The 22629-nt window shown below is 41.5% G+C and overlaps 1 protein-coding gene across 1 annotated transcript in view; it reads right to left on the minus strand.

The window, feature by feature from the left end:
* Nucleotides 1-1047: 1047 nt before the first annotated feature.
* Nucleotides 1048-22629, minus strand: part of LOC126459858 (zinc finger protein 239-like) — a 46417-nt gene continuing 24835 nt past the window's right edge. The window contains exons 4-7 of the mRNA XM_050095887.1: nucleotides 20399-20503; nucleotides 12317-12485; nucleotides 4585-4634; nucleotides 1048-3525 (exon numbers count right to left, since the gene is read on the minus strand). Of these exons, the coding sequence (XP_049951844.1) occupies nucleotides 2427-3525; nucleotides 4585-4619 (1134 nt within the window). The 5' untranslated portion in view covers nucleotides 4620-4634; nucleotides 12317-12485; nucleotides 20399-20503 and the 3' untranslated portion in view covers nucleotides 1048-2426. The remainder of the gene's footprint in view (nucleotides 3526-4584; nucleotides 4635-12316; nucleotides 12486-20398; nucleotides 20504-22629) is intronic.

Raw genomic sequence — 22629 nt, forward strand, 5'->3', positions numbered from 1 at the left:
CCAGTAAAGAATTTAATCAGGAGTGTTTCACTGTCATCACCAGGTGGAACTCGTGGTTTGAAAGTGTCGAGTAACTTGGAGAATATCTCTGTGATATAGCAGGATTTGTTGAAACTGTTGAAGATGAGAGTGTAGCTGTCAATTATTTTAAAGCTTTGACTTCTGCTGAAGCAAAAAAAAAAAATTCAATGGCTAGCTATTTTTCTTGTTGAGCACTGCTCAAAATGTTGCAATTTGCTGCTGACATTAGAGGGCTCCAAGATACCGTTAATTCATCTTCTGCAGTCTAAGCTTGGTGCCCTTGCTCAGAGCTTTAAGTTACTACAGGATGCACCCCCCCCCCCCCCCTCCCCCGCGACAACCTCAGAAAAACTTCTTAAACTGCCAGAGCATATTCAAGTACAGTTAACATCACTTTTCCAGTCAGTAGGTAGAGCAAGTCTTACAAAACTGAACCACTTGCTGGAGTGTGATTCAGGAAAAATTGTCATTTCTTCTATAGGTAAATTGTTTGATACGAGAAACATAATAAAAGGCAATTTAGACAGTGCTGAAATCTCTCAGCTGATAAAGAAAATTCCCATTCTGCAAGAACTTCCAACGTCAGAATTTCTTGTACCATACACATTGTTTAGGGATTTAGTAGCTAGTTCTTGTAGAGAAGGTAAAGATGTTGATGTGATTGGTATTCTTCTATCCCTGAAAGCAGAGTATGGACTTTTTGTGGAAGCTGCAGTGAAGGCTTTGTGGATCCCAGTCAGTAATGTTGACTGAGAGATTATTTTCTAGATATTGCAATATAATGCCTGACAGGAAAACAGCTCTGACACCCAGTAATATGGAAGTAATGGTATCCTTGTCTTTCTCAGATTGACTTGTGTGTTGTGTACATAGACTAGGACAAGATAAATGTTTTCCAAACTTTCATGGTTTGGTATTTGTGTTTTAATAAGATTTATAATTTTTATGCTTTTTCAATTTATGTAAAATAAAAGATTTTTCAATGCAAATGTGCCATAAATGTATTTCCTTTACCTTTTACTGCTGAAAAGTGGAAAGAAAATTTAGCGAAATTATTGATGAAATGGAAAAAAAACTAGCAAAAAATATACTGACATAACATTTTAAAAATGACGAAATCGGGCAAAAATTTTCGCCACAAACAGGTGCCTCTACTCATGAGGTATCACGTGACTTCACATGGAGAGGGCACAGGGTGCAGCAGTGCATTGGCAGTGACTGTATATGGTCACACAAGAGACTCCGCAGGATAGTGGCTGAAAGCAGTAATGTGGAAGGGGCAATGTGGCCTACTGCACAATATAAAGGTGGAAGCATCATCATCCAGATGACATTTCAGTTCAGACAGCCGCCCAGGAGGGACATCTGTGCAGCTCACACCCCACCCTGGACTTGTAGTACTATGTTAGATCTATGAGAAAAGCCAAGTATGAAATACATTGTCAATGACAAAAAGGGCAACTGTAATAACAAAAGAGACAATGGTAAGGTCTTGAGGCATGGCAAGAGGAGCCACAGACCTGGAAGCAGGCTGGCCGAAGCCAGGCTGATAGGCAGCTATGCATAACAAGTCAAAAGCCGTAAGCCATAGACACACAAAGAGGGCCATGTGTTCTTCTAACAAAGGAGTCCTCAATAAGGACTGGAATTATAACTAATAAGCATACAACACTTCTGGCTAGATAGAGCATTTCAGACAATTTACACTGTTTTTTGATATTCTGTAAAATGAAACTGAAAAATGTTGGACTATTCTGATTTTAAAAAAAGCAAAAATATGGAAAGGACCTGAACACGGTATATCCAGCGTGGTAGCTGTAGACCTTAACTGCTGCGCCATGCTCACTTGGCTGGAACATGTCTAACGTTACGCGTATTACAGTGCGCAGTGAACTTCAGAATCAATTTTCTTGAAAACCAAGGCTCGTCACTAAAAAAGCGGATAGCCTCATACTCAGAGCATGTCCTCCACTACAACATATCCAAGACCCATCGAAAACCGTTACTTAAATTTCTGATGGTCCCCTTGTTAGCCACGTATCTCCTTCTAGGGGATTTTGCACAATCAGGAATAGTGTCCTTTCATTCAGGTCACTTTCTCAGTTTTGCTCAGATGACCTTCAAGGATTGTAGTTACTGAAGTCTTGCATATTTGTTCCTATATTTCCTGACCGAGTTTCCTGTAGTTTGTGTCGTTTTCATTTGACTACCCTTACATGTAGCATCTATGGACACTTTTTGTGCGCGCTCTTGCACAGATTACCTTGTACAACGTAGACAGTAATAAAATGTGTACTATACATGGGATTCCATGTGGTTATTAAGGCTATGTTTGCTCTTAAACCTCTTCTGACACACATCACAGCCAAATGGGCATTCTCCAGTGTGGACACAAATGTGCCGCATCAGGGTACAATTCCATGTAAATTTCTTATGGCAGATGCTGCAGCTGAATGGGCTGTCACCTGTGTGCCTCCGTGAGTGGAGCTTGAGGCTGGTACTCTGTGTAAATGTCTTGTGTATGGACGTTCACCAATGTGCACTTGTGAGTGATTCTTCAAGTGGATCTGACTCCTAAATGACTTGCCACACTCATCACAGATGTACGGATGTTCATTTGCGTGCATATATGAATGATCCTTCAGGTTGCTGCTGGTCTTAAATCTCTTCTGACACACATCACAACTATATGGACGTTCACCCATGTGCAGATGTGAATGATTCTTCAGGTCACTACTGTTTGTTAAGCCTTTATGACACACACTACAACTATGTGGACGTTCACCTGTATGCAGCAGCACATGCCTCTTCAGGGTGCCACTTTCTGTAAATGTCTTGTTGAAAATATCACAACTATACGGGCGTTCATCAATGTGCTGCAGCAAATGCCTTAGCGTGTTAGCATATATGAAAGTCCTGCTGCAAAAGTCACAGCTGTATGGATGTTCATCTGCGTGGAGACGAGAATGATTCTCCAGGTCGCTGCTGTTCATGAATCCCTTCTGACACACACCACAACTATATGGACACACACCCGTGTGCAGATGTGAATGATTCTTCAGGTCACTACTGTTTGTGAAGCCCTTATGACACACACTACAACTATGTGGACATTCACCTGTATGCAGCAACACATGCCTTCTCAGGTTGCTGCTGTTGTGAAATGTCATGTTGCAAACACAACAACTGTAAGGGAGTTCTGCACTGTGTAGACAGGAATGGATCTTCAAGTTGTTTCTGTTCTTGAATGTTTTTCTGCAAATGTCACAGCTGTATGGGTGCTCATGCAGACGGGAATGCCTCTTCAAGCTGTCACTCCTTGAGAATATTTTGTGGCACACACTGCAAGAATGCAGCATGTCATCTCTTTTATTACCACAGGAGGCTTCCCGGTTGGAGGTGCATGGTACGTTGTGGTCTGTTCCTGCAGTTAGTCCAACTCTGGCAATTAAACTGCCACTGATATTAATACTGCTGCCATCCTCCATGTCATCAGGGTGAAAACTGCAAAATTGCAGAGGGAAAAAAATGTCAGTAAGTTTTGTTAATTGGTAAAATATTCTAAATGAAAAATAATAATAAACTGTCTCACATAATTCTCAACAAGAAACTACATGTATCAAAGACTGTAAACAAGGCTATAAATGAGCAACAGAATACTTTGACATTGCAGATTTACTTTCTTCTCCAATTGTGGATCATATGCGTACAATTATAGGTACAACAAGTTTAATAACTCGTACAAAATTTGCACTCACTCACTCATCATGTTCTGTGGACTGTACTGTGAACGAGAATCTTCAATAACAGGGAATGAGTCAACATACATTTCTTTATACAGGAAGCAGCTGTCAAAAACTGTATTACCAGTTAACTATTGTTAAACTGCTTTAAATTCTTTCTGCTTATCCAGAAGAGAGTCCTAATTAACAGGAAAACTGCTAATTTAGCAAAAGCTGCTTTTATGTCAGTCACAGTAAACAGATGTCATTTCTGTAGGATTTCCTTATCTAAGTACAAGGATATCTATGAGGGTTGTCCAGAAAGTTTCGATCAGTAGCGAAATGGAAACCACAGTGAAAACCAGAAACATTTTATTTTAAACAGTTAGGTACACCTTCCACCCACTTCTCTAATAGTCGCCACTCCAACTTCGAATTCTGTCACAGTGTTGTATCAACTTTCCAATATCCTAATCATAGAAAGCAGCTGCCTGTGCTTTTCGCCAGTTATCTGCAGCTCATTGTCTGTGGAAAAATGTTGTCTCCATAGCCAGCGGTTCTTGTGAGCAGAGATGAGATGCTCACTGTTCACTCAAAACTGACAAGAGCGACACGACACTATCAATAGGCATACTAGAGACACCACCCAGCACATCTGTGCAAAGCTTTACTGGATTTTCTCAGTGGTTTCCATTTCATGACCGGTCAGAATTTACTTTCTGGACAACCCTCTTATTAAAAAAAGGAGTTCTCTGTACACTCTAAGTCTAAACAAATACTTGAACAAGGAACTACATATCAGAATAATTAAAAAGAAGAACTGAAGGAAGCTGTACAATACCTTTCAGATTCACTGCCACAACTTATTGACTCCATTTCAAATTTGAGGAGCTGAAACATAATAAAAATAAAATAATAATAATAATAATAATAATAATAATGCAGGAGTAGGTTTAATAATGAATAAAAAAATAGGAGTGCGGGTTAGCTACTACAAACAGCATAGTGAACGCATTATTGTGGCCAAGATAGACACAAAGCCCATGCCTACTACAGTAGTACAAGTTTATATGCCAACTAGCTCTGCAGATGATGAAGAAATTGATGAAATGTATGACGAGATAAAAGAAATTATTCAGGTAGTGAAGGGAGGCGAAAATTTAATAGTCATGGGTGACTGGAATTCGTCAGTAGGAAAAGGGAGAGAAGGAAACATAGTAGGTGAATATGGATTGGGGGGAAGAAATGAAAGAGGAAGCCGCCTTGTGGAATTTTGCACAGAGCATAACTTAATCATAGCTAACACTTGGTTCAAGAATCATGAAAGAAGGTTGTATACCTGGAAGAATCCTGGAGATACTAAAAGGTATCAGACAGATTACATAATGGTAAGACAGAGATTTAGGAACCAGGTTTTAAATTGTAAGACATTTCCAGGGGCAGATGTGGATACTGACCACAATCTATTGGTTATGAACTGCAGACTGAAACTGAAGAAATTGCAAAAAGGCGGGAATTTAAGTAGATGGGACCTGGATAAACTGAAAGAACCAGAGGTTGTACAGAGTTTCAGGGAGAGCATAAGGGAACAATTGACAGGAATGGGGGAAAGAAATACAGTAGAAGAAGAATGGGTAGCTCTGAGGGATGAAGTAGTGAAGGCAGTAGACGATCAAGTAGGTAAAAAGACGAGGGCTAATAGAAATCCTTGGGTAACAGAAGAAATATTGAATTTAATTGATGAAAGGAGGAAATATAAAAATGCAGTAAATGAAGCAGGCAAAAAGAAATACAAACGTCTCAAAAATGAGATCGACAGGTAGTGCAAAATGGCTAAGCAGGGATGGCTAGAGGACAAATGTAAGGATGTAGAAGCTTCTCTCACTAGGGGGTAAGATAGATACTGCCTACAGGAAAATTAAAGAGACCTTTGGAGAGAAGAGAACCACTTGTATGAATATCAAGAGCTCAGATGGCAACCCAGTTCTAAACAAAGATGGGAAGGGAGAAAGGTGGAAGGAGTATATAGAGGGTTTATACAAGGCGATGTACTTGAGGACAATATTATGAAAATGGAAGAGGATGTAGATGAAGATGAAATGGGAGATAAGATACTGCGTGAAGAGTTTGACAGAGCACTGAAAGACCTGAGTCGAAACAAGGCCCCGGGAGTAGACAACATTCCATTAGACCTACTGATGGCCTTGGGAGAGCCAGTCATGACAAAACTCTACCATCTGGTGAGCAAGATGTATGAGACAGCCGAAATACCCACAGACTTCAAGAAGAATATAATAATTCCAATCCCAAAGAAAGCAGGTGTTGACAGATGTGAAAATTACCGAACTATCAGTTTAATAAGTCACAGCTCCAAAATACTAACGCGAATTCTTTACAGACGAATGGAAAAACTGGTAGAAGCGGACCTCGGGGAAGATCAGTTTGGATTCCGTAGAAATGTTGGAACACGTGAGGCAATACTAACCTTACGACTTATCTTAGAAGAAAGATTAAGAAAAGGCAAACCTACGTTTCTAGCATTTGTAGACTTAGAGAAAGCTTTTGACAACGTTAACTGGAATACTCTCTTTCAAATTCTGAAGGTGGCAGGGGTAAAATACAGGGAGCGAAAGGCTATTTACAATTTGTACAGAAACCAGATGGCAGTTATAAGAGTCAAGGGGCATGAAAGGGAAGCAGTGGTTGGGAAAGGAGTGAGACAGGGTTGTAGCCTCTCCCCAATGTTATTCAATCTGTATATTGAGCAAGCAGTAAAGGAAACAAAAGAAAAATTCAGAGTAGGTATTAAAATTCATGGAGAAGAAGTAAAAACTTTGAGGTTCGCCGATGACATTGTAATTCTGTCAGAGACAGCAAAGGACTTGGAAGAGCAGTTGAACGGAATGGACAGTGTCTTGAAAGGAGGATATAAGATAACATCAACAAAAGCAAAACGAGGATAATGGAATGTAATCAAATTAAATCGGGTGATGCTGAGGGGATTAGATTAGGAAATGAGACACTTAAAGTAGTAAAGGAGTTTTGCTATTTAGGGAGTAAAATAACTGATGATGGTCGAAGTAGAGAGGATATAAAATGTAGAATGGCAATGGCAAGGAAATCGTTTCTGAAGAAGAGAAATTTGTTAACATCAAGTATAGATTTAAGTGTCAGGAAGTCGTTTCTGAAAGTATTTGTATGGAGTGTAGCCATGTATGGAAGTGAAACATGGACGATAACCAGTTTGGACAAGAAGAGAATAGAAGCTTTCGAAATGTGGTGCTGCAGAAGAATGCTGAAGATAAGGTGGGTAGATCACGTAACTAATGAGGAGGTATTGAATAGGATTGGGGAGAAGAGAAGTTTGTGGCACAACTTGACTAGAAGAAGGGATCGGTTGGTAGGACATGTTTTGAGGCATCAAGGGATCACAAATTTAGCATTGGAGGGCAGCGTGGAGGGTAAAAATCGTAGAGGGAGACCAAGAGATGAATACACTAAGCAGATTCAGAAGGATGTAGGTTGCAGTAGGTACTGGGAGATGAAGAAGCTTGCACAGGATAGAGTAGCATGGAGAGCTGCATCAAACCAGTCTCAGGACTGAAGGCCACAACAACAACAACAACAACAATAACCACCACCATCCGATATCATCACAGTAATTCTACAACTAGAGTATGTGAGGTAATCAGTAAGAAAGTAAACTTCAAATCAGTTCTGGAAGAATAACGAAACGGTGAAAGAGAGAGAGAGAGAGAGAGAGAGAGAGAGAGAGAGAGAGAGAGAGAGAGAGAGTGTGTGTGTAAGGCAGGAATTCTACGGGTCAAAGTGTGGAAGCAAAATACAATATTTGGATTAGGGCAGCCTTAGTGACTTGTGCAATGATAAATGACACACAGCACATGTACTGAAACATACTAGGTACACATGACTTCGATCAAGCTGGAAAGAGTGTACTGAACCAAGAAAGCAGAACAAGGTGATAAAGGAGGAGATTCTGGTAAATCTTCCCTCATGGCAGGTGGTGTTGGTTTGTGGTTGTTGCACGAGATACTTGTGCTCACTGAGCTAATTGAAAACATGTGTGTAAGTGAGCAACATTGCTGTGTTCTGCTAAAGGTGATGAACAGCTACACTGCTAGTAACTATAAGACAGTAAACGTGCAAAAAGACATGTCCGCAACAGCACCAAATCTGCAGCAGCGCTGAAGCTGCTGTTCCATCTCAAACGTGAAACTAAGTGGACAGGATGTGCCTATGGCTAGGTCTTTTATGGCTACACTGGCACCACATTCCTGTAAGCTTTAGACTCAAATAGAGGTGTTGCGAACTATGAGGTTTGTGAGTAAAGTAATGAGATTGGTATTTTATAAACCAAAGTTTTTATTTTTTCCCACCAACAGTACTGTCCCCTACAAAGCAGTTCCCTATGGCAGCTACACAGTGACAGAGTCATCATTCCCAGTCTTGGTGGCAGTGCCAAAGGCCCGAACTGGTAGGGCTTTTAACATTGCAGTCACATTCTTTTGAATGCTCTCCCGGGTCCCAAAATGGCATTCTTTTCAGACATTTTTCAATTTCAGGAAAAGAAAGAATTCACAAGGACACAGATCAGATAAATAAGGGGCTGTGGAACAACAGGAGTGCCTTTGAAAGTCAAAGTCTGCAGTCTCAGAGAGCTGAAACCACACTGCAAACAGCACCACCAGTGCATGATGGGGAGTGGCGACTGAGTGGGGGTAAGGAGGAGGCAGGGACGGGGAGGGGGAGGGATAGTATGGTGGGAGTGGTGGTCAGTGAAGTGTTGCAGTTTGGACGGAGGGCAGGAGAGAAGGTACAGAGGGGGTAAGTAGCAGAAAGGAGAGGAATAAAAAGAAGAAATTAAAAGACTGGGTGTGGGGGTGAAATGATGGCTGTGTAGTGCTGGAATGGGAACAGGGAGGGAGCTGGGTGGGTGAGGACTGTGACTAATGAAGGTTGAGGCCAGGAGGGCTACAGGAACATAGGATGTATTGCAGGGAAAGTTCCCACCTGTGCAGTTCAGAAAAGCTGGTGTTGGTGGGAAGGATCCATATAGCACAGGCTGTGAAGCAGTCATTGAGATGAGGGATATCATGTTCGGCAGCGTGTTCAGCAACAGGGTGGTCCACTTGTTTTTTGGCCACAGTTTGTTGGTGGCTGTTCATGCGGAGAGACAGCTTGTTGGTTGTCATGCCTACATAGAATGCAGCACAGTGGTTGCAGCTTAGCTTGTAAATGACATGACTGGTTTGACAGGTAGACCTGCCTTTGACGAGATAGGTGAAGTTAGTGACCGGACTGGAGTAGGTGGTGGTAGGAGGATGTATGGGACAGGTCTTGCATCTAGGTCTATTACAGGGGTATGAGCCATGAGGTAAGGGATTGGAAGCAGGGTTGTGTAAGGATGGATGAGTATACTGTGTAGGTTCGGTGGACGGCAGAATACCATGGTATAAAGGGTGGGAAGGATAGCGGGTAGGACATTTCTCATTTCAGGGCACGATGAGAGGTAATCAAAACCCTGGCAGAGAATGTAATTCAGTTGCTCCAGTCCCGGATGGTACTGAGTTACAAGGGGAATGCTCCTCTGTGGCCGGACTGTGGGACTTTTGGAGGTGGTGAGAGACTGGAAAGATAAGGCATGAGAGATTTGTTTTTGTAAAAGGATGTGAGGATAATTACGGTCAGTGAAGGCTTCAGTGAGACCCTCAGTATATTTAGAGGGGGCACCAGTGGCCACGCTGTACGGAAGGGACTTCTTGGCATGGAATGGGTGGCAGCTGTTGAAGTGGAGGTATTGCTGGTGGTTAGTAGGTTTGATACGGACAGAGGTACTGATGTAGCCATCTCTGAGGTGGAGGTCAACATCTAGGAGGGTGGCTTGTTGGGTTGAGTAGGACCAGGTGAAGCAAATGGGGGAGAAGTTGAGGTTCTTGAGGAATGTGAATAAGGTGTCCTAACTTTAAATCCACATAGCAAAGATGTCATCAATGAATCTGAACCAGGTGATGGGTTTAGGATTCTGGGTTTTTAGGAAGGATTCCTCTACATGGCCCATGAATAGGTTAGCATAGGATGGTGCCATGCGGGTCCCCATAGCCGAACCATGGATTTGTTTATAGGTAAGGCCTTCAAAGGAGAAGTAATTGGGGGTGAGGATACAGTTGGTCATGGAGACTAGGAAGGAGGTTCTTGGTTTAGAATCCATAGGGCGTCTGGAAAGGTAGTGTTCGATAGCAGTAAGGCCATGAGCATTACGAATGTTAGTGTACAGGGAGGTGGCATCAATAGTGATGAGCAGGGTACCGTGTGGTAAAGGGACATGAACTATGGAGAGCCGGTCAAGGAAATGGTTGGTATCTTTTGTATAGGGGGATAGGTTCCAGGTAATAGGTTGAAGGTGTTGGTCTACGAGAGCTGAGATTCCCTCAGTGGGGGCACAGTAACCGGCCACAATGAGGCGTCCTGGCTGGTTGGGTTTATGGACTTTAGGAAGCATGCAGAAGGTGGGAATGCAGGGAGTGGTAGGGTTAAGTAGAGAGATGGACTCTGGGGAGGCATTCAGGGAGGGACCTAAGGATTTGAGTAATGACTATAGATCCTGGTGGATTACTGGAAAGGGATCACTGGGGCATGTGTTGTAGGTGGAAGTATGTGACAGCTGACGGAGTCCTTCTACCACGTAATCCTTGCGGTTCAAAGCAACGGTGGTGGAGCCTTTGTCTGCAGGTAGGATTATAAGGTCGGGATCAGTTTTTAGATGGTGGACTGCAGTTCTTTCTGCGGATGTAAGGTTAGTTTGCATGTTGAGGGATTTGGGGAATGATGGTGAGGCAAGGTTCGAGGTTAAGAAATTCTGGAAAGTTAACAGGGGGTGGTTTTGAGGCAGTGGGGGTGGATCACAGTTGGATGGAGGAGTGAACTGAGTTAGGCAAGGTTCAATATTGGTCTTTGGTTGAGTCTGATTGGTCGGGTTGGTGGCGAAAAAGTGTTTCCACTGTAGGGACCGGGAGAAGGAGAGAAGGTCCTTAACTAGTCCTGCATGGTTGAATTTGGGAGTGGGGCAAAAGGTGATGCCTTTGGAAAGGGCTGATATTTCTGTGGGACTAAGGCTTCTGGAGGAAAGGTTCATAACTGTGTTGCAGGTATGTTTACGTTCTGGGTTCTGTGTGGTGGTGGGAGGGAGCTTTGGAGGGTGGGGTAATTGTAGTAGGTCTGTGAGACAGGGCTTGTCAGCTATGAGGGGGCGTGAGGGAAGTTTGGAGATTGTTGTGGAAGTGGTGGACAGTGGTACTCCGAGGTGGGAGTGAGCAGGATGGAGAGCTTTTCGAGGTGGCGTTGTGCATGTTGCTCAAGTTCCTGCAGGGCAAGAGTTTCAGTGTGTGTTATGGGTTCCAGGAATTTGGGATTACATTGCAGGAAAATTTTGTGGATGGAGAGAAGGTACTGCAAGGAGGATTGGGCTTGGTTGAAATGGTTTTGTAGGACAATGTTGATGAGGGCTAAGGATTGGCAGAATCTGAACAGGTGGAGATCATTGTGGAAGGAGGGGTGGCACCTTGTATGTAGAAGAGCAAGGGCCAAAGGCCGCTTGCTGAGACATATGAACCACCACTTTTTTTTTTTTTTTTTTCTAACAGATGCCTCCTCTGTCATGGCTCAGTTTCAATGGTCAGTGACATGATTCACACCATATCCCTACAGCTCCACGAGGAAGGAAAGTGACAAAACTTGAGTAGTCTTTAATGGTTGCCACCATTTTGAATAAATTAGTAACCCTTCTCATAATGGAGGCAACCAAAAAATGTTTCCAGATTTTGGTTTCTCAGTATGTTAGGCAACACTAGCAGGAAGTTTATTTTCTCTCAGAAATTTTGTTAACATTTTAAATTGTGATTATACTTTCAAGTAACTCAAAATAGAACCAATAGGGAAATAATGTATGCACAAATGGGTTGTTCATTATCATAGTGTCTGCAATCTGTCATGTGACTGATTGGTTATTAATTCCTACACAGTGTGCGATTTGCAGGGAGGGGATGGGGGGGATTTCCCCCCCTCTGCAGCAGACCATCCCCTCCTCTGGTTTTAGTTTATGCATCCCAACCTGGGATGTTTATTTCCCATGCACTGGTGTAGAACTTTACATATAATTTAAATTTGTGGAGCCGAACACTGAAAGTTTTTAATACAGTCTTACTATTAATATGTTTGCTTATTAATTTTGAAAAAGTGTTATGTAGTAGTTAAGCATTTCAAAACATTTAGAACTAAATCATCATTCTTATGCTGTCATTGTTGCTTTCGTCTAAGGTGCGTCATCCGTTTACTTGCGAGGGAAGTAGTGTGGCAGTCACACCGCAACAGTAATACCACAGAGATGGGTGAGCTGGGGGCTGAAATTGCCACCCCGAGCCCTGACGCAGGGTGGTGACCGGCCCAGTACCTGTGTGAACATTTACCGTTAGGCCACCTTTTGGCAACAGTATGACGCGGACTAATGCACCTGGGACGAAAGCACAAAGTAGTGCGAAGTGAGCAACGGTACCTACCAGACGGGATCGGACTGTATGACTTCGCTAGCCGCGAACCACGTGGGTGGAGCTTGACACAGGCTGCCGTTCGTTTGTTGCCTCGCGTCCGCCAAACACACGACGAACTTCACATGTTCCCACTCCAGTAGCTTCATTAGGGAGTTGAATGCGTCCGGGCCTGTAAGAACTATGGAATTTCAGGATGTCATTCAAACAAAGCAAAATTTCTGATTTCCTTAAGAGCCTGATACATGTACAAACTCTGACAGTTAGTATACTAACAGTGGTGCTAAAAGAGTTAAAATAGACAGTGAATGAAAAAAAGAAAACTGTAATGATGGTGGTAATACCGGAGAAGAGACTGAATCTCCGGTGACTGACAACTGTGACACGTCTCAAGGTAGGAATGGGAGTAACAGTACCCTTGACATTATAGTAGCAATTTGTGTTGCCTTATCACGTTTCCAAAACTGGCAAAAGGCTAAGCCGTGGCTGTTCGTAAATGACAAAAACTTAGTAATACGGACAGTGTGTTCACCAGTTCGTGAACTTAAGGTGGAAAGCAGTGAACGTGTGCGTATCGATAATGCGTTTGTAGCTGTTGTTTCTGCTAATAACGCCAAAAAACTAAATGATAAAATCAGGGATCATAATTTAGAAATCATGAGTATAAAAGAAAAGAAAACTTTAAAAAAATGCGTGAGTGAAAGTGAAAAGTTGTGGGGAAAGCAGCATCAAGAAAAAGTAATCGTAACTGTTTCGTTGTTCAGGTCTGCATATGTAATAGCTAAACAGAAATTATCATTCAAATCGTATCCTGCAGTAAACGAACTACAAAAGCTGAATGGTTTATCAGTCGGTAATATGCTTCATTCTGACCATGCATGCCGAAATATCACTATGTTTGTAGGAGAAGAAATGAAAAAGAATCTTGCTCACTTCCTTGTAGAATAGGGTACAAACTTCAGTATCATGATGGAGGAAAGTACAACTGTTTCCAATAAAACTTGTTTAATAATATATTTACGTTTGTCCTTTGAGTGAGTTGCTTGCAATTATTGTTTTGACATTGTTAAATTAGAAAGTGGGACAGGAGAATGCATTTTCAGCACATTGTTAGCAGCTCTTGAAAAGTATGACATTACAAATGATGTACTAAAAAATCACCTTGTAGGTATCGCAACAGATGGTGCCTCAACAATGCTTGCACCTTAAAAAGGCGTAGCCGCTCTACTGCGTAGTCATTTAAAACTGTCGTTCAATGTATGAACCACAAAATGGAATTAGCTGTCCATGATGTTATGAATGATGTAGCAGATGTATACCATATACAGGTTTTTTTAGATTCCTTATATTCTGTGTTTTCTAAAAATCAGAGACTACTACAAAGTGTTTCACAAGAATTATTCTCGCAGCTATTAAAACTAGGGCGTATTTTTCACGTACATTGGGTTGCTTCCTCATTTAATGCTGTTTGAGCTCTTCTTGAAAGTCACAGTTCTCTTGTCCATCTTTTTGAAAAACTGAGACATGATGGTTCCCGATCAACTCAGGAGAGATCTAAATTTGAAGGTTTCATAAACATCTCACAAAGTGGTTGCTTGTAATGGAATTAGTTATGGTTTATGAGGCCCCAGAAGTTCTGCAAGTATTATCATTCTTTATGCAGAACAGAAATTCTTCAGTCCTTAAAGCAAATCTGGAAACTGATGTGGCTATAAGAACTCTTTAAACACTGAAAACAAATGACTCCCCACGAATTAGGATGATAGTACAAGAGTTGGAGGAAAAGCGCGCATTCAAAGCGGTATTAATTAAACAACCATCTTGTGATGAACATAACAGATTTCAGACATTTCGGAAGAAATTTTTTCAGTCTTTGGTAGATAATATAAAAAAAACGCTTTGAGGACCTGGATTTCTTTACGGGTGTAGCCGTATTAAATTCAGATACATGGCCCTCAGATGTTTTAGGGAGACATGTCAATTTCTCGCTTGTGTAATAAGTTGGATTTTAAATTACGTGAAAGCATGTGTGCATCACTAGTTAAAGATTTTCGAATCTATAAAGAAAATCCTCAACACATGCCCAATTCTGCGAAGGAACGTGTGAAAGAAGTCGAAGTTATACCTATATCTAAGGCTGAATGTGAACGTGGATTTAGTGCCACAAATTTAACACTGACTGATCAGAGAAATCACTTACATATTCCGACACTTTCAAATCTACTTTTCATTCCAATAAATGGACCTCCACTGCATTGCTTCGATGCAGAAAAAATTGCAGCAAGGTGGATCAAGTCTCAGCACTATAGCGCCCTTGACACACCAACAGGCAAACCCTCGAATCTTCAGGAGCAGTCTCATTCATCTCGTCTCTTCAACTAAACTCTGTAAGTTAAAATGACAATTATATACCGTAGTACTAGCTGAACCGGCCACACTTTGCTGTGGCTTTGTCATAATACGATGATTTAACAAATTAACATTCACTTATAATTTCAGAGTGTTAAAATTAAGCACAAAACAACACAAAAATTTGAATTTTACATTTTATTCATCTCATATTTTAGTATAGTTTGAGTATCATATATTACATGAATCATTTACAAAGTTGTTAATTAACAACATATGAATTTATTAATTTTATAGATGAGGTAAATAAACTCGGCATTGCTCGGATGTGTCTACCCTCTCCTTATGTCCATCTCCTTCTTTTCCCACTCCCCATCTTCTCCTGCCCTTCTGTCTGTCCATCTGCTTATCTTCTCTATCACCTCCTACCCCCTCCGTCACTCTCCCCTTCGCTAAGGTAAATTTCTCTCCCCCTCTAAGTCAATCTCCTCCTCCCCTCTCTTTCTGTCCCTGTGACATCCAACATTTACATATTGAAAGCAGTAATTTGCGTCTACAATTGCCATAAGGACAATGCCGAATGTTTTTTTGTAGTTGATGTATTCACTTCCAGTATTCGGAGGACACATAATTTGCACATGTTTGCCATATATGGCTCCTATGCAGTGAGGGAAATTCCACTTCACTTCAAAATTTCTTGCTACCTTCTGCCATTCTTCAGTATCCTTTGGAATCCGAAAAGTAAAACATACTCATTACTTTCCCTATTTTTTCAGACTGATGACACAGAGGACACAGGATCAAAAGATGACGGCGCTGTAGCTCTTGAAGAACATGTACTTCCCACATACGTCAAGCACATATTTTCAAATGTTCTTTTTAAAGCTGCCTTGGGGGAATATGAACAGCAAACTCCAAGCATCGAAACGTTGGTTGCAAAACCTAGCTGTGAAATTGTATATGTGGACAATAATAATTCGACGAATTTGTTCAAACAGAAACAGAAGAGCTTGAATTAATTCAATTTTAGAAATAAGTATTTTTAACAGTTCCTTAATATCCATTTTAATTTGCTTAAAAATGCCAATAAAACACTGCTTAAATGAAATCAGTATTGAATGTTGCGTGCTTACCTTTATGCAATTCTTCAACACCAATGAAAAACCTTCATATACTTGTGGCACTATGAGGGAAATAGCAGAATATGATACTTTAAAGAAGTACATTAGTGACTTGTATGAATCGCCAGTGGCTAAAAATCTTAATGTGATGGCCCATCGAATTCTTAGTGAAATACTGTCTTGGCAGTTGTTATCTTTCTTTACAGTAAGAAGTGTAGTTAACTGCAGTAAGTAATTAAAGTCTTCAATCGACAATCTCATAAAATTACTAAATAACACGCCATCACCTGCTTCTAGTTCCTAGGATACTATTTCGTGCACCTTCTTTAAATGCACCAAACTTTCTCGTGTGATATACCTCCTGAGGAAGCTGAAGAGGGTTATAACTGACCAGTTTCTCACAATAGTCTACCATGCACTCTTCCACAGCCACATTAGCTATGGACTGTTGTTGTGGGGACACTCTGCAGGCTGCAAAGATGTGTTGCTATTACAAAAAAAAAGTCATCAGGATCATATCCTCTAGCAAAAGAGTGGACCACTGTAGGCCTATTTTCACCAGGCTAGGCATAATGACTGTTTTCAGCCAGTATGTGTTTTTCTGCCTCATTTATATAAAAGAAAATCAAAGGAATTTTAGCATAAGACAAGAAATACATAATCATGACACTCGCTGTAAGAGGAACATTGAAGTGCCAAGGTGTCGCCTATCAAGTACACAAGACAGCTTTCCAACAGTCGCCCTAAAAAGGTACAATCAACTGCCTCCAGAAGTGAAATCCCTGCCACCTGAATTATTTCGGAAAAAAATTGCTCAGGACTTGAAACAACATCCACTATATTCCTTGGAGGAGTTTTTCAACAGTGGTTCTAGTGAATCGACAAAATACTAAATATTGTTGTGTTTTATATATAATTTTGCCTAAATCTAATCTTCTTTTTATGTTCTCAGTTAACTGCACATTTAATTTTATGTTTTACTTAAAGTACATGTTTTGCCAAAATGAAACTTTATGTGTGTGATCTACATGGTTTTGTAAACATTTTGCTTTATGGTATTTTCATTTGCTGCTATGAAGTTTTACTTTCCTGTTTAGTTATATTTCATTTTCTCTATGTTCTATGTGGTTTTGTGTACTGAATAAATATTTTCTTTTATTTGTAATATAAATTTAGTTATGGTGTTGTATAAATGTTAGTTGATAAACATTGTATTTGTGACGCAGTCTGTCCAGCCATGGCTGGTAAACGACGAAGATATAGTAATACAGTAATAAAGTAATACTCTTCTCTTCCACCAGCCTTTTCTTTTCCTTTGGTTTTCATTTCCATTGTTAGCTGCATGTGCAAGAACCAAGTAGGCCGCTGCTGCTATCACTTTATCATCCATTATACTGCAAGACCGACACACACGTGGCACAAATTCTGTTGCTTTGGTATAAATTAACCTGCTGCATGCAACATACGCCATAAGATGTTGCCTGTTGTAGCATGCTACAAGACGACGCACGCCACATTTCCGTAGCATGCCACAATGTTGCAAGACGTCGCCCCAGCGTAAACGAGGCTTTAGAGCCAGGTCTGTATTGTATGGTGGATGTGATGTATTGCGTACGAAACTAAAACCTGCAATCAGACCCAAACGTCGTGGAAAACTGTGAATAGGTGTCATCGTGCAGCAAGATAACGCTCGCCCACATTCTGCCAAATGGACAGCCGGTCGCAATAAAGGAGTTGAGATTCGAGGTGCTGGAACATGCACCATACAGCCCAGACCTGGCTCCAAGCACTTTTCACATGTTTGGACCCTTAACGGAAGCACTACAGGGAAGAAGATTTGAAAGTGATGAAGTCGTCATTGCTGCGGTGCAAAATTGGTTACAGATGCAACCGAAAAACGTATTTTCTGATGAAATAAAGAAAAGAAACTCATACAACGTCGGGAAAACTGCATTGAAGTCCAGGGAGGTTACGTAGAAAAATAACGCATGTTTCAGTTTTCTATCATCAGAATAAGTACAGCTTTTCACAAATGTGCCTTTACTTTTTGAATTGCCCTCTTATACCTGTATGTAGATGATTTTGCAAATAAGCTTTACCTATAATGTACTAAAAAAGATATAACAAGGGATGGCTTTTCTGATAGTGCATATGCGTGAATAGTGGGTTTCGGCATTAACATCTATTTATAAATAACCATGGGTAACGCCAAGGTCCAATATATAATTATACTAACCCCCTAAGACATCCCCCCCACTGGTAAAAGCACAAATTGCACACTGTTCCTACATGACTCTTTCTGCTCCCATCTTGCTTTCATTGTCAAAAACATAAGGTTGGCACTTTACAGAGGTCAATAATGGATGCTATTCACAGATGTTCCTTTAAAGAGATTCAGACTTCACAAGTTGCAATACAATGCTTAAAATTTTCAATGAAGCAAAGATCATAAACACCTCTACATCTACATCTACATCCATACTCCGCAAGCCACCTGACGGTGTGTGGCGGAGGGTACCCTGAATACCTCTATCGGTTCTCCCTTCTATTCCAGTCTTGTATTGTTCGTGGAAAGAAGGATTGTCGGTATGCTTCTGTGTGGGCTGTGCAGCAGGACAAAATTTGGTGTAGCACGAGGAAAATATTCATTTATTGTGTCATGGGATGAAAGCAGGGCTGCTTCCCTGAATTGAGGCACCAGGTTGTGTAGCACCTGAGAGAGAAACACAATAAGGCTTGAAAAACATTATCCCTGGTCACATATGTGGGGTCATCCTCTTAGCTATTGTGGATGCCACAGCCCTTTTCCAGTATCTGGTGGGAGGGGAAGGGGGGGGGGGTGCTTTGCCCAGCTGTGATGATGAGTCATCCTACCTCTACTGCTTGTATTCTTTTTTCATTTAAAGCATTTTTTATCAATGTCCGATTACACACAGTGCTCACCATTAGAATTGCAACACTATTACAGTGATATTAAAAAATGTCATATTGGTAAGAAATTTACTACATGGTTGGATTAGCACTTCAGCAAAACCTCACAAATTACGTAGAAGAAATATAATGTACGTTCAGTCTCTACACATGGAACGGTTATGCAGCTAGTTTCCATACAGAATTCACCTTTATTTGTTTCTGGTAAGTTGTGTGTCATGCCTCATATAAAGAGGAGAGTGTGCATCAGCATGTGTCAGCATTAGACACAAACATGAATGAGGCATACAGAGACTACAGTTTAACATTCCACAATATTGTTGCTTGTGTTGGTCAGGATCCCATGACTGTCAAGCAAAACATGGAACTGATGGGTTTGGAAAGATGGTAGTAAATACTATGCTGGATCTCAGTGGCCCAATGCAACTAGTGTCTGAGAGTGACAGATATATTGTTTGCTCATTCATGCAGGTTCATACAGCCATGTCACATATCTTAAGTCAGGAAATGGGCATTTTTGCAGTGAGAAAGGCATCCACACAAATAATATGATGATGTCTGGTGCACCAAGTACTTCTGCGTGGTGACCATTTTTGTGCCATCCCTTGACACAGCAGTGGGGCGGGAGGGACGAGGGGAGAGGGAGAGGGAGAGGGGGAGGGGCCGGAGAGAGAGAGAGAGAGAGAGAGAGAGAGAGAGAGAGAGAGTGGACGGAGCGAGGCACTGATGACAGTGGTGTGCCCACTGACAACTCTGTGCGCACGATTAACAACATATTGATTTTTCATTTCCATCTGGTTCTGCTTATAGCTTCATAGTGAATGTATCAGTATACTGAGGCTCCGAGGAGAACTAACACTGCCAAATCCTATTCATCAGCCTTGTACATGCTCAGCATCTGGTGTGATGGTATGGTGTGCCACTGGCTACACAACGTAATTACCTCTGGCTTGTGTAGCTGGTCTTCTGAACAGTAGCTATTAAATTTCTGACATTTAAGGTGGTGGCCATGCCCTATCTTCGAGGTCTACGTGACACTCTCAAAACATGGTAATACAGGATTGCTTATTGCCTGTGCTGTCCTGATCTACCTCAATATGGAGAATGTTCAACTGCTGCCCTGGCCAGCACATCCTTCTAATCTCTTATTCATTGAAAACATCAGTTCACACGTTACTGAAAGGCTGGGGCACCACCAATCACCACCCACTACAACTGATAAACTCTGGCACAGAGATGAAGCAGCAATGAATGACAAATCCATATCTGTCATCAAGCTCAGTTTGACTTGATCACCAGCCAATTTAGATTGATTCTTGCTGCCACATGTGGCAGCTCTGTGTGCTAAATTATGTACCCAGTATACCCCAATCATCTACAAACCATGTATTCCTCCCACTGTACCTTTACACACACAATAAGTAAGCTTTTGCGATTTGTAATTCTTTCCGGTGCTGCAATTTTATGGCCAGCAGTGCCTTTTGTATATGTCTACTGAGGTAGCAAACAGCAATGAGCAGTCCATCTTTTCATTAGTGACAGTCACTTGCTTCTAAACTACTCTTTGCTGAGACTTCACAACCATATCAAACACGAAAAAAAAAAAAACCCTTAAAAATATTTACTTCACTTCATCATGCACAGCTCTTGTCAATCGGCCAGTGGTACACAACCTACTTAGAGCACAACTCACCATTGCGTCATATTTGCTCACTGCTGCCTCCTCATCTTCTTCATCCTTCTTTTCCTCAGCATCCAATGTATTAGTTCCCTAAAGATCTTCTGAAGGTGAACATTCCTAAAACAGTTAAAAGAAAAAATATCAAAGTGAGTGACAATGATACAGCTGTCAGGCAAAATCATGCAAAAGTAATCATCCCATTTCCTTTGATTTACATGTATCTAACAAACGCCTTTGGAGAAGAAGTCATTTCTATGAATGTGGTACAGTATGTTCATATTTCAAACATATACTGTACTCTAGGATATGGCAGTCAGTCCAGCAGATAGCAATGCAGCTGAAACGTATTAAAATCAACTACTAGAGCTTGTGTAATGCCCACTGTTACTAACAACATGTTTATGGGTGCAGCAACGGAGTCATAAGTCCACAATAACTCGTGTTTCTTCTAATATACAGATGATACATTAATAATTTAGCCAAATGGACTACACAGTCTATGACATTCCTACATCTGAGATTGTTACATCAAAACATGAGAGTTACAAAAGAGGTATAAGAAAGAAAACCAACTTTCATTTCTGGAAATTCTCATCAAGAGAAGATAGAATGGAACACCAAGACCCAGTATTCACTGGAAACAAACACATACAGACTTATACTTGCATGTCTACAGCTGTCACGTCCCCTTTTAACAAGAGGATATCCTAAGCTCATTAGCACACAGGGCTTCCGGAATGTCTGAACAAGACGGTTTAGAAGTGGAGTTTCATCACCGACAAACAGTTTGGTTATAACAACTGCCAGATATAGTGTACCCTAAAGCCAAAGGAGCCCAGGTGACAGCCTGCAGAGGAAAAAGAGAAACCTGTTGTGACAGAATTTATCATTTACATAGGGATGATATCACAAAAATCAAAAGTATACTTCACAAATACACTGAAGGGCCAAAGAAACTGGTATAGGTATGCGTACTCAAATACGGAGATATGTAAACAGGCAGAATACACCACTGCGGTTGGCAACACCCACATAAAACAACAAGTGTCTGGTGCAGTTGTTACATCGGTTACTGCTGTTACTATCGCAGGTTATCAAGATTTAATTGAATCTGAATGTGGTGTTACAGACAGTGCATGAGCAATGGGACACGGCATCTCTGGAGTAGCAATGAAGTGGGGATTTTCTCGTATGATCATTTCACAAATGTTCCATGAATATCAGGAATCCAGTACAACATCAAATCTCTGACATCACTGGGCCCAGAAACAGATCCAGGAAGAATGGGACTGATGACTGAAGAGAATCATTCAACATGACAGAAGTGCAACCCTTCTGCAAATTGCTGCAGATTTCAGTGCTGGGCCACCAAGAAGTGTCAGCATGAAAACAATTCACCGAAACGTCATCTATATGGGCTTTCGGAGCTGAAGGCCTACTTGTGTACCCTGGATGACAACATGACACAAAGCTTTACGCCTCACCTGGGCCCATCAACTACTACATTGGACTAATGATGACTGGAAACATGTTGCCTGGTCGGAAGAGTCTCGCTTCAAATTGTATCGAGCTGATGGATGTGTGCGGGTATGGAGACAACCTCATGAATTTATGGACCCTGCATGTCAGCAGGGGACTGCCCAAGCTGGTGGAGGCTCTGTAATGGTGTGGGGTGCATGCGGTAGGAGTGATATGTGACCCCTGATACGTCTAGACATGACTCTGACAAGTGACATGTATGTAAGCGTTCTGTCTGATCACCTGCATTCATTCATTTCCAGTTGTGCATTCTGACGGGCTTGGGCAATTCCAGCAGGACAATGCAACACCTCACACGTCTGGAGTTGCTACAGAATGGCTAAAGGAACACTTTTCTGAGTTTAAACACTTCCACTGGCCACCAAACTCCCCAGACACGAACATTATTAAGCATATCTCGGATGCCTTTCAACGTGCTGTTCAGAAGAGATCTCTGCCCCCCTCATACTCTTACGGATTTATGGGCAGCCCTGCAGGATTCATGGTGTCAATTAACTCCAGCACTACTTCAGAGGTTAGTTGAGTCCATGGCATGTCATGTTGCGGCACTTCCGCATGCTCGTGGGGGCTCTACACGATATTAGGCAGGTGTACCAGGTTTTTGGCTCTTCAGTGTACTTTGTCAAATGCTTAGTTCACTCACAACTTATAGGCTTGAATGTGTCTATAAAGGATGACAAATGAGGTTTCCCACATCCTGTCCC

Source organism: Schistocerca serialis, chromosome 1, assembly GCF_023864345.2.
Source record: "Schistocerca serialis cubense isolate TAMUIC-IGC-003099 chromosome 1, iqSchSeri2.2, whole genome shotgun sequence".
Taxonomy (NCBI): domain Eukaryota; kingdom Metazoa; phylum Arthropoda; class Insecta; order Orthoptera; family Acrididae; genus Schistocerca; species Schistocerca serialis.